Source organism: Rattus norvegicus, chromosome 1 (genome assembly GCF_021556685.1).
Source record: "Rattus norvegicus strain SHRSP/BbbUtx chromosome 1, alternate assembly SHRSP_T2T, whole genome shotgun sequence".
Lineage (NCBI taxonomy): Eukaryota > Metazoa > Chordata > Mammalia > Rodentia > Muridae > Rattus > Rattus norvegicus.
The window spans coordinates 107,091,081-107,102,449 of NC_141534.1; the positions used below are offsets into that span (position 1 = coordinate 107,091,081).

The following is an 11,369-nucleotide window of genomic DNA, read 5'->3' on the forward strand; positions in this document are numbered from 1 at the left end:
ATCTTCTGTCTGCCCTTCGGCTCCCGACAGTGACCCTGCGCATCTCCCAGGCCGACTCTAGACCCTTCCAGGCAAGTCCCGCCTCCTTTGGCGCCATTCTTGGCTTCAGCTCAGACTTTTATTAATCTCAAAATCCGTACAGAAATTCTAAGTTCAAACTCCGGGGCTCAGTGGCCAGGGAGTAAAAGAGGCCCCAAGAATTCGGCAAGCACCAGGGCCGCCGCAGAGCTCCTTAGGAGTGTTTAATTAGAGACACAGAGGAATAAACACATGACGCCAGACACACAAAAAGATGTTCACTGAAAGATACCAGGCGAGAAAGATATGGTGGTACACATCTGTCATCCCAGAAGTTGGGAGGCAGAGGCAAAAGAACTGCAATATTGAGCCAGTCTGAGACGCATATCCAAAACCAGTGTCAGCAAAAAATATAATAATAACAACAACAACAACAACAACAACAACAACAACAACAACAGGCAGGGAACAGGCTCCCAGCAGAGAGACAGATGTGGACGACAACTGGTGGGAGGATACATTCCCCCCACCCCCTAACACAGGAGGACGTACTAGAGGCAGAGAGATGGAAAGGTAAGAGGGAAATAGATGCTGCAGACAGACCCGGTGGCTCATGACTGTCACCTAAGCAATCCGAAGGACGAGGAAGAGGATCGCCACAGGTTCGGGGTCAGCTTAAATGAGAGGCCGAGAAGACTGTCTAAATAACAAACAAATAAATTAATAGCCGTGATGCCACACGCCTGCAATCCCAGCATTAGGGAGGTGGAGGCAGGAAGATCATAAATTCAAGGTCATTTTAGATATACAGAGTTCTAGGCCACTTTGGGCTACATAAGACCCTGTGTCATAAAAGCCAAAGCCAAACAAATAAAATAGATGACTACAAGAGACCCACGGAAGAGCGCCCGGGTGGCAGTGGAGAAGGGCAAATGTGGGAACAGCAGAGGGCGCCCCGCGCCCCGCGGGGTAACACCGCCCCCTCCCCCGCGCCCTGGCCGGACTTTCCATGCTATTTTTACGCGCGGACACCGGACACCCGGCTGGGGTGGCTGCGGCGTCGGGGCCACACGTCCGTTCACCGGTCGCCCGGGCTGTGCGCGCCATGGAGCCACGGTGCCCGCCGCCCTGCGGCTGCTGCGAGCGGCTGGTGCTCAACGTGGCCGGGTTGCGCTTCGAGACCCGCGCGCGCACGCTCGGCCGCTTCCCGGACACGCTGCTGGGGGACCCGGTGCGCCGCAGCCGCTTCTACGACGGCGCGCGCCGCGAGTATTTCTTCGACCGACACCGGCCCAGCTTCGATGCGGTGCTCTACTACTACCAGTCAGGCGGCCGGCTGAGACGGCCGGCGCACGTGCCCCTCGACGTCTTCCTGGAGGAGGTGTCCTTCTACGGGCTGGGTGCGGCGGCGCTGGCGCGGCTGCGAGAGGATGAGGGCTGCGCCGTGCCGCCCGAGCGGCCGCTGCCCCGCCGCGCCTTTGCGCGCCAGCTCTGGCTGCTCTTCGAATTCCCCGAGAGCTCGCAGGCTGCGCGCGTGCTCGCCGTGGTCTCCGTGCTCGTCATCCTGGTCTCCATCGTGGTCTTTTGCCTGGAGACGCTGCCAGACTTCCGCGACGACCGCGATGACCCGGGGCTCGCGCCGGTAGCGGCTGCTACTGGCTCGGTGAGGGGCGGGGATTTGGGGAGGGCCGGGGCGGGGCCTTGGAAGACCTGGCCAGTCAGAAGGTGCGGCAAGGGGCAGGAGGATGGAAGCCCTAAAAAAATCAAAGATGTAAGCAGGGTATGGTGCTTCCTACATGAATCCCAGCAAGGAGATCCAGACAGGACGGGTTGAAGGCCAGTCTGGGTTATTGTGTGAGAGAGTCTGCCTCAGCCAGTGACTGAGGATTTGCCTCAGAGGCAGACAACCTGCCTAGAACTCCCCAGCGAGGGACTGGTGCCTGGCTCAGTGGTAGAGCATCTGCATTGAATCACAAAGGGACTTAGGGGTTATGTGCCTCAGTGGTAGAACTCTTACCTACCACTCTACAGTGAGGGGCCTGGAGAGATGGCTAAGCGATAAAGAGACTGTTCTTCAAGCGGACCTAGGTTCAATTCCCAGCACCCACATTATGGTTCACAACCATCTGCATGTAACTCCAGTTCCAGGGTGTCCGATGCCCTCTTCTGGCCTCCTTGAACACCAAGGCATACATATATATCTGTAGGCAAAGCATCCATTCACATAAAATAAATAATTTTTAAAAAGAAGAATCCCCCAGTGAGGCATGTGGCTCCTGCCTAAAATCCCTCAGTGAGGGGGCTTGGGACGTGGATCAATGGAGAGCAACTTGCCAAGCATGTGCAAGGCCCTGGATTCTGTCCCTAGCCCTGCAAAATGAACGCGTGAGGCCAAAGACACGGACAGACCGCAGTGTCTGTGCATCTGGCAGAGAAATAGGAAAGATAGATGGTCAGGTGGGGATGACTGCCAGGAAACCGGAGCATGGAGGTTGAAGTTTAGGACAGGGAGATGAGGCGGTAGGAATTTGCACAGAATCGAACCAGAACATGGAGCTGGGGGCCATACAGCAAGCATTTTAAGCATTCTGAACCATGATCTACTGTCTGGTCTAGGCTGAAGGCAACAGGAAAGAGGAGGCATGAAGAAGGCAGAAGCAGAGCAGGACCCTGCCCTTGGAGATCAGCACTGGGCAGGCAGGGCAAGATCCTGGAATGAAAAGGAATCTCCCCAACCAACCATAAGATCAGGGGTTCCTGGCAGCAAAAGAGTGGGACTGTGTTTTGGTTACATCTTTTTTTTTTTAATTATACACAGGTGAAAAGATAAACAGGTCTAACTGCGTAGTCCAGTGTGGCTCGGAATTTGCTATGTAGACTGCTATATAGACCAAGATTGGTAGACTTAAACTCACAGGGATCCAGCTGTTCTGAGTGCTGGGGTTGAAGGTGTCTACCACAACAATTGACCATGTTTTAATCTTTGATATGCTGTGGTACAACCCAAGGCATTAGGCAAACGCTTTACTACTAATCCAAGTCTGCAGATCCTCCCTGGGGGAGGCTAGACAGGAGTGCTACCTTTGAACCACACCACCCCCCTCTCTGGGGAGTCTAGTGAGGAACTGCTATCACTGAGTCATACCCTGAGCCTCTTCTCTGGGACGTGTAGAACAGGGCTCCACCATCCAGCCACACCACAAACCGGAGGGCTTCTAAGCAGGATTTGTGCCAATGAACTCCACCTCCAACCTTCATTTCGCTTTCTATTTTGAGAGGGTCTCATTAGTTGTCCAGATCTGCCTTGAAATTACCTGTCCTCCCTCAGGCTCCTGAGTGTGGAACGACAGGCTTGTGTCACTAGGCCCAGGAGGCACCACCTTTTCTGCCCATGGGTCTGAAGAACGTTCAGCTACCCTAAGGCAGTCAGTCACTCGCTGGGGTCTTGAGTTGTGTAGGACAGTGAAGTCACCCCTCAGGAACAGTGGTACTGTTACTTTCACATTGAAACGGTGACTAGAGGTGTTGACCCAGCTCTCTGACTCCTTTCTGTCCCCTCCACAGTTCCTCGCTCGGCTCAATGGCTCCAGTCCCATGCCCGGAGCTCCTTCCCGACAGCCCTTCAACGATCCATTCTTTGTGGTGGAGACCCTGTGTATCTGCTGGTTCTCCTTTGAGCTGCTGGTGCGTCTGGCGGCGTGTCCAAGCAAAGCTGTATTTTTCAAGAATGTGATGAACCTTATTGACTTCGTGGCCATCCTGCCTTACTTTGTGGCCCTGGGCACAGAGTTAGCCCGTCAGCGGGGCGTGGGCCAGCCAGCTATGTCCCTGGCCATCCTAAGGGTCATCAGATTGGTGCGTGTTTTCCGCATCTTCAAGCTATCCAGGCATTCGAAGGGCCTGCAGATCTTGGGGCAGACACTGCGGGCTTCCATGCGAGAGCTAGGTCTCCTCATCTTCTTCCTCTTCATCGGCGTGGTCCTCTTTTCCAGCGCAGTCTACTTTGCTGAAGTGGACCGGGCGGACACCCATTTCACCAGCATCCCAGAGTCCTTTTGGTGGGCAGTGGTCACCATGACCACGGTCGGCTACGGGGACATGGCACCTGTCACCGTGGGTGGCAAGATCGTGGGCTCTCTGTGTGCCATTGCAGGCGTGCTCACCATCTCTCTGCCGGTGCCTGTCATCGTCTCCAACTTCAGCTACTTTTACCACCGGGAGACAGAGGGCGAAGAGGCAGGGATGTACAGCCATGTGGACACACAGCCCTGCGGTACACTGGAGGGCAAGGCCAATGGGGGTCTGGTGGACTCTGAGGTGCCTGAACTCCTTCCACCACTCTGGGCCCCTTCTGGGAAACACATGGTGACCGAGGTGTGAGGGACAGCTGGGGTCTCCAGGAAGCAGTGGGGTGGGAGGGAGGCGGGAAGGCAGGGTCAGGTGCTGGGTTAAGGACTAAGGTGGTGACGAGAGGGCACAGAATCTGAATTTGAAGGCATGTCACATGGTAGCTTCTAGGGGGACCTTATGTGACACCTTGGCCAGGATTTGGATTTCGTCCAGGGCTTCCTCATTGGTTGTGCAATGTTGCAGAGCTGTCCAGATCTCCAGGGACTTGGTCATATATTGTGAGTTTTCTAGGTGTGTATGGGGTCCCACTGGGGGCAAGTGTGGCCTCAGTCAAGTGGATGCTAAGTAGTTACGGAGCTTTGAGTCCTCTGGGGCCAAGTTGGCCCTGCAGGTCTCTATTCGCACTGTCAAGAGGGAGCATACGGCTCCACGGCCACACACACGGAGGTTATGTGGAAATACGCAGCAGATTGTATGGACTCGCGTTTCTTCTAGGACTCAAGTTATTTAAGATTCTGTAAGCTCTGGAGTCTTGAAGGCAGAGCGTGATCACCCTGGGTCCTGATGGAAAGGGTTAGGGTATAAAGGAGAGAAAGAAGCAGAGAGAGCAGCAGAGACTCGGAGAAAGAGACAGAGACACCCCCCCCCCAAAACTACAGTTCTCTGTGTTGTGCAGGGCTATAGGGCTGGAACCCGTTCAGGGCTATGCAGAGCTGAGATGTGTGACCGACTACATAAGTCTCCTAACAGTTGAGTCTGATGACTTCTTTGGTCTTGTGTGACCATGCTGACTCATGTCACCCTGAGTCCTGCGGAAATATTGGTTGCATTTGACTGTATGTGAGGGCCATAGGGACATGGGGGCCATTTTAAGTGGTAGCATCAGGATCCAAGGGTCACAGCACAGATAAAGCTAACTGCATGGGAGCAAGCGTGGGCATGCGGATGGGTGTGGCCCATGGAACGGCTTGCTCAGGGATATGCACTGTACAGCTGGTAGTTTCTGTCTCCCTGAGTCCCCCTGCCCCAATCACCTGGAAAGACTGGGGACTAGCAGTCTGCTTACCTCACTCACAGGGGACCCATTTCTATGTTGTCCCATGCTGTAGTACAGAGATTCAGAGACTGGAGCCCCAAGGAAAGAAAACGCAGTAGGGGAAGAGTAGGTATCTGGAAAAGATGTGGCAGGAGACAGAGATCTAGAAGGAGAGAGAATGATGGAGAGAAGGAAGAGGAGAGGGGGAGGGAAGGGAAGGGAAGAAAGGATGGAGGGAGGGAGGGAGAGACAGAGAGGGGGAAGAAATCAATCATGAGAGATGGACACCCAGTGACAGATATCAGACATGCAGAAGAGGGAGGTGTGCGTGAGAGGTGGGTGTTTCGAGAGAAACCTGGAGCCCAAGGGTCTCCCTCTCTGCTCTCTGAGTCATAACAGACTCTAAGCCATGGTGTCAGCATCCCTTCCAGCCAAGGAAGGTCACCATAATCCTGGAGGTGCCCTGTGTTTCCTAGGACAGAAACCCAAGGCTGTAAAGTGCTGTGGCTTCCCCCAAGGTTACCCAGCACGTCATAGGGCCAGGGCTGGTGGCAGGTGGCCTACCTGTGACACCCCCACAACTTCTGGTATTCAGGTATTGCCCAAGGCCACTGGTCCTGTGTCTTTTGTTTTGTTTTAATCCTTTGAAACAGGGTCCCTCTATGTAGCCCTGGCTGTCCTGGAACTCACTATGTAGACCAGGCTGGCCTTGAATTCACAGAGCTCCTCCTGTCTCTGCCTCCCAAGTGATAAGATTAAAGCTGTGGGAAGGTCACCATGTCTGGCAAGACCCTGCCTCTTCTAGGAGGAAGCTGATATTGGAGGGAACAGAATTACCCTAAGCTCCAGGGAAACATTTTTGGAGTCTCCTGGGACTGAGACACATTCTGGGGAGCAGGAGAGGTCACAATCACTAACAAGAGTTCAAGGTATTTGACTGGCATTAACTTATTAAAACCTGTTCACCGGTGCCTAGTGTTGAGTTATTTTTGATAACGATGTCACCTGCTGTAGTCATATGAACTCTTGCTTAAGACCTGAAGGTGAGGCATCTTAGAGGGGCTGTCAGGAGGATTTGGCTCCTCTGAGCCATCTGAGCCATGAGCCATCAGGGAAAGGATGTGGGGAGCCATCTTCACCACCCATATTACCATATGAGAGAGAGGAAGGAGGGACAGTGGCAAGGGTGTGATGTAAAGGACATGACAGAATCTCAAGGTGGGCACAGCACTCCAACAGACCCACTGTCGCAGAAATGGAGATGGATCTGCACACAGGGACCAAAGACAGATGTAGGACACGGACACCATCACAGAATACAGGGAAGAGGTGCTGGGGGCAGAGGGGGAAGCAGGCCCTGGAGAGAAAACAGATGCCAGGCAGAAGGGAAAACAGCTCAGAGAACAGGAGAGGGAAGGGAGGGGAGGAGAGAAGGAGAGGGAGGGAGAGAGGGGGAGAGTCAGAGAGAGAAACGGAGACAGAGAAACAGACAGACAGACCGACAGACAGAGGGAGAGAGAGAACCAAGACAAAAGACAGACTTTCTCCCTCTTTATAGCCTTCTCCCTTGATGCCCAGAGACTGGAGTTGGGGCCCCTTGGGAGGGATGGACAGTGTCAGGAAAGAATGAAAGGTCAGAGAGGTGACCCAAATGGACACCCAGACTAGGAAGTGTCCCATCCCACTGCCAGTAAACAACTGGAGTGGGGTCTGAGTCACCCTGGCTGGGATGGCACCTTGAGGGGAACACCCTAATCCGGGGACACCCTTCCTGCCACTTTGCCATGCTATATTTAGGTTGGGGGGATGGGTGCTGGGTGACCCCCCCAAAGGCGAGTGTCAGCTTTCCTCCTAAATATAGCTCGGGGGTAGGGGAACTGGAGTCCTAGAGTGGGGGCATGGCAGAGGAAAGGGCCCTGCCACCCTGGGGCCCTTCTGTTGCAGGCACACTCTGCTTGAGGTCTCTTCAGCATCCCGCCTTTCGTTCTGAGGTCCACCCGTTGGGGTGTTTTCCTCCTCCTAGGGCTGTCTCTCTGGCTGGGTTCCCCCCCCCCCCCCCCGTCTTCCTTGTGGTCACAGCTGTTTCGCTAGGGAGGTCACAGTTCTGAAAACCCATCATGGTCTCCTCGCTCTAATTACCTTTAAGTTTTCTTATCCACCCCAAGACTTCCTGGTCCCCGGCCAAGAAATTCCAGGATAGAAGACTATGTGGGGGAGCCCGGACAGTCACTGTCTCCAAGAATTGAGCCTTATCACTGCACAAGCCCAGCTGGCTAATGTCTGGCTGGGAGACCCAGAAGGGGAGACAGGAGCGGAGGGTGGGAACCTGCACTAGACACCATAGCAATTCCAGGCCTGAATCCAGGTCTGAAGGGAAGGGTTGGGGTTCTGAACACTGAGTCCAAGGGAGGAGGACTGGGGTCTGGACCCCTGTGTCTGAAGGAGGGCTGAAGCCTGGACCTTCGGGTCTAACGTAGGAGGGGTTGGGTGTGAACCCCAGTGTCTGATGGAGGAGGGTTACAGCCTAGACTTCTAGAACTGAAGTGGCCAAGGCCGGGCTTCCGAGGTGCCGGCCCGCGCGTGCTAGGCGGGATCCGCCGCCCCTCCTCCGCCGTCGGGCGCCGCCCCGCCTCCTCCCAGACCCAGGCCCTCCCAAGCGCAAACGGCGAGCAGCCGGCGAGCAGCGGGCGTCCGAGCTGCTAGCGAGCCGGAGGAGGAGCCGCAGCGGCGCCAGGGGCAGCCGGGGAGCAGAGAAGGGCGCCCCAGGTAAGAGCTCCGCGCCTCCTCTGGCAGATTCGGTCCAGGTCGCCCGGCCCCCGGGTAGGGAGGGACGGGGGCGGGGCCGACGGGGGCGGGGTTTGGCGAAGGAAACTGAGGCAGGACGGAAGTCTCCCAGAGTTGGAGCGGGTCCCCCTCCAACCGACTCAAGAGCAGGGACCCCCAGCCCAATTTTCTTGGATGTGAAAGCAGGGAATCTCCATTTATGAGTATCTTGGAGGAGGGGCCGCAACCCTAGAACCTGTGGGTCTGAGGGAGGAGGCGTCTGAAGTCCAAGAAACTTAGTCTGCAGGAGGAGGCATCTGGGGAACCAGGTCACCCTCGCTGAGGGAGGATGGTTCAGGGGCCTTGGGCCCCTGGGTCTGAGGAAGGAGACAGCTGTGGGCCTGCACACAGTCTGACGGAGGAGGCAGCGGGCACCCTCACTCCCTGTAGTGGTGTGGTAAACCTCTGCCCCTGATCACACTCAACACTTCCCATTCCCCCACCTCGGAGCCTGGCCAGCCAGACACTCCAGGTATGCGCAGTCGGAGTCTTGGGCGGGCCCTGGCCTGTCCTGCGAGGAGCGAACATTCCAGGAAGCAGCCTCAGGGACCCAGAGCGTGGGTCGGCGGGGACCCGGGTGTCCAGGCCAGCTCCACCCCCGCCGCGTTTAGTAGAGGAACGGGAGGAGGGGATGTAATCTCTTCCAGTTGCCTCACCTGCCCCTCCTCTCTGCCCCCATCTGCTTCCCATCCCTCCAAAGCTGTCACCTGCACGGGGGAGGGGGGGCGTCCTCTGGAGGTGGGCGGAGCCTCTACTCCAGGGTACCCTAGGCTTTCAAAGACTCTGGAAAGATATCTTTTTATGGAGCGGTTGCACCCTTCCCCCTACCGCCTATGTAACTGGTTTCCTTCCTCCCACAGGTGGTTGCCCCCTCCTTCTCCTGAGATGTCAGGGAGGAGACTACCTGTATCCTACACAGGGGCCCCACACAGCCTGGGGGCCCCCAGCCCCAGAGTGAGGAGGTGGAGGTGCTGTTGACAGGTCTGGTATTCATTCACCTGCTGCTTTCCAGTCCTGGCCCAGCTTCTAGAATGTTCTAGTCTCTCCATCTCCCTCCCAGCATCTCCCAGCAGCCGAGTCAGTCTCATACTCAGGGAAATTAAAGCCTTGAAAACCGCAGGATTCGAGGGCTCCTTCAGGTTATAGGACCACGAAGGCCAAGTGGCATTGCACAGAGTTCAAATCTGACCCACGCCACTTCCCCCGGCTGCGTGACCCGGTGGAAAGCATTTCTCCTTGTGTTTGACTGTACTGCCTTAGCTGACGTGGAACTCATGTAAACGGGACAGGCTTCAAACTTGTGGCCACCTTCTGCCTGTGCCTCCTGGTTGCTAAGGCTACAGGTGTGCATCACCACACCCAATTTTGTCTATTTATTTACATTAACTGAATACTTATCATTAACCTAAAAGCTAAGCATTCCACCAGTTCTAGAGCATAAGGTACCCCTAAGGTCCTCCCATAGTCTACCAAGCTGATATCTGCCCACGGGTGGGGCAGGAGGAGGGGTCCCTGACTTCTGTCACTAGTGTTGTCCTTCTCTAACAACAACCTCTTTCTCCATCTTCAGGTGTGCAAAGCCATGCTCCCTCGCCACTCCTGCTCTCTCCTCCTTTTCCTTCTCCTCCTCCCCAGCGTCCCCATGGAGCCCCAACCCCCCTCCTCCACCCTGCCCCCTTTTCTGGCTCCTGAGTGGGACCTCTTGTCTCCCCGAGTGGCCCTGTCAAGGGGCACCCCTGCCGGGCCCCCTCTCCTCTTCCTGCTGGAGGCCGGGGCCTATGGGGAGCCGGCAGGGGCCCCAGCCAACCGCAGCCGGCGCGGGGTGAGTGAGACGGCACCGGCAAGCCGCCGGGGTGAGCTGGCAGTGTGCGATGCAGTGAGTGGCTGGGTGACCGACCGGCGGACAGCTGTGGACTTGCGTGGGCGCGAGGTGGAGGTGCTGGGCGAGGTGCCTGCGGCAGGTGGCAGTCCCCTGCGTCAGTACTTCTTCGAGACGCGCTGCAAGGCCGAAAGCGCTGGGGAAGGTGGCCCAGGTGTGGGCGGAGGGGGCTGTCGCGGCGTGGATCGGAGGCACTGGCTCTCAGAATGCAAGGCTAAACAGTCCTATGTGCGGGCGTTGACTGCAGACTCTCAGGGCCGCGTGGGCTGGCGCTGGATTCGGATCGACACCGCTTGCGTCTGCACGCTCCTCAGCCGAACAGGCCGTGCCTGACGTCCAGGCTTGGGAACCGCTCAGGTTGAGGAGGAAAAAAAAAACCCTGGATGCTGAAAGGACCACAGGGATGGCTCGACTGCTCTACCGTGCCTTCTGACTGTGAACTGAAATAACCACAGAATCAAATCTCTCTCATTTTGAGAGCTCAGTCTGTGTGGAATGTATGAGGAAACCAAATGGGGTTTCAACTGATGAATAGGAGTTCTCCCGAAGGAACTTGACATTAATAATAGCCAATGTTTACTATCTACTGTGTATCAGACCTAATGTGTGACTCTGCTAACCATTTTAACATCAGAGGACCCTGACTTACCCTGGCAAGAGAGACGAGGAAAGACTACGTGAAAAATCAATGTATGAGCTGGGGCTAGGCCTCGATCAGTAGGCTGTTTCTGGTTGCCTAGCATGCACACAGTCCTGGGCTCTATCCTGAGCACCGTATCATAAACCATGCACGGTGGTACTCATCTGCAGTGCCAGTTCTTGGGAGGAAAAGACAGGTGGATGAGGAGTTTGTGGCCATCCTCAGCTACATAGGGAGTTTGAAGCCAGTCTTGTCTATATGAGGGTCTATCTTAATAAACTAAAAAGACCTGGGACTGGGTGTTATGACATGTACCTGTAGTCCTAATACTTGAGAGGCTGCAGACAGAAGAGTGCCTGGAGGTCCAGGGCAGCTTGGGTTACATACTTTTAAACTGACCTGTCTGGGGCAAGGGCAAATGGGTCATATGGGAAAACAAAAGAAGCGACTAGCCCTGGAACAGTGAGGATGTGATCAGGGAAAGGCAGTGAATTCCCCAGGAGCCTAGGTTTACCGGGGAAGTCTGACCTGACTAAGGTGTGCAAGCGTTCTGTGGAATACATCCATCCATCCTGCCCTAAGTAGTGAGCCCAACCCCACGAGGAGTGCAAGCACAGACACCT

The 11,369-nt window shown here is 55.7% G+C and overlaps 2 protein-coding genes across 3 annotated transcripts; both read left to right on the forward strand.

Annotated features, from left to right (window-relative positions):
• The first annotated feature begins 609 nt into the window (after window positions 1–609).
• Window positions 610–6,102, forward strand: Kcna7 (potassium voltage-gated channel subfamily A member 7). Its single transcript, NM_001108914.1, has 2 exons — window positions 610–1,681; window positions 3,583–6,102. The coding sequence occupies exons 1-2, from the start codon at window positions 1,028–1,030 to the stop codon at window positions 4,396–4,398; spliced, it is 1,470 nt and encodes a 489-aa protein (NP_001102384.1). The 5' UTR covers window positions 610–1,027; the 3' UTR covers window positions 4,399–6,102.
• Window positions 6,103–8,062: 1,960 nt separating this feature from the next.
• Ntf4 (neurotrophin 4) lies at window positions 8,063–10,929 on the forward strand. Of its 2 annotated transcripts, none has more exons than XM_087639089.1 (3): window positions 8,063–8,699; window positions 9,088–9,208; window positions 9,798–10,692. In XM_087639089.1, the coding sequence occupies exon 3, from the start codon at window positions 9,810–9,812 to the stop codon at window positions 10,437–10,439; it is 630 nt and encodes a 209-aa protein (XP_087495215.1). In that variant the 5' UTR covers window positions 8,063–8,699; window positions 9,088–9,208; window positions 9,798–9,809; the 3' UTR covers window positions 10,440–10,692. The 2 variants fall into 2 exon arrangements, with proteins under 2 accessions (XP_087495215.1, NP_037316.3); NM_013184.4 differs by having other exon boundaries at window positions 8,098–8,170; window positions 9,798–10,929.
• The last annotated feature ends 440 nt before the right edge of the window (window positions 10,930–11,369 follow it).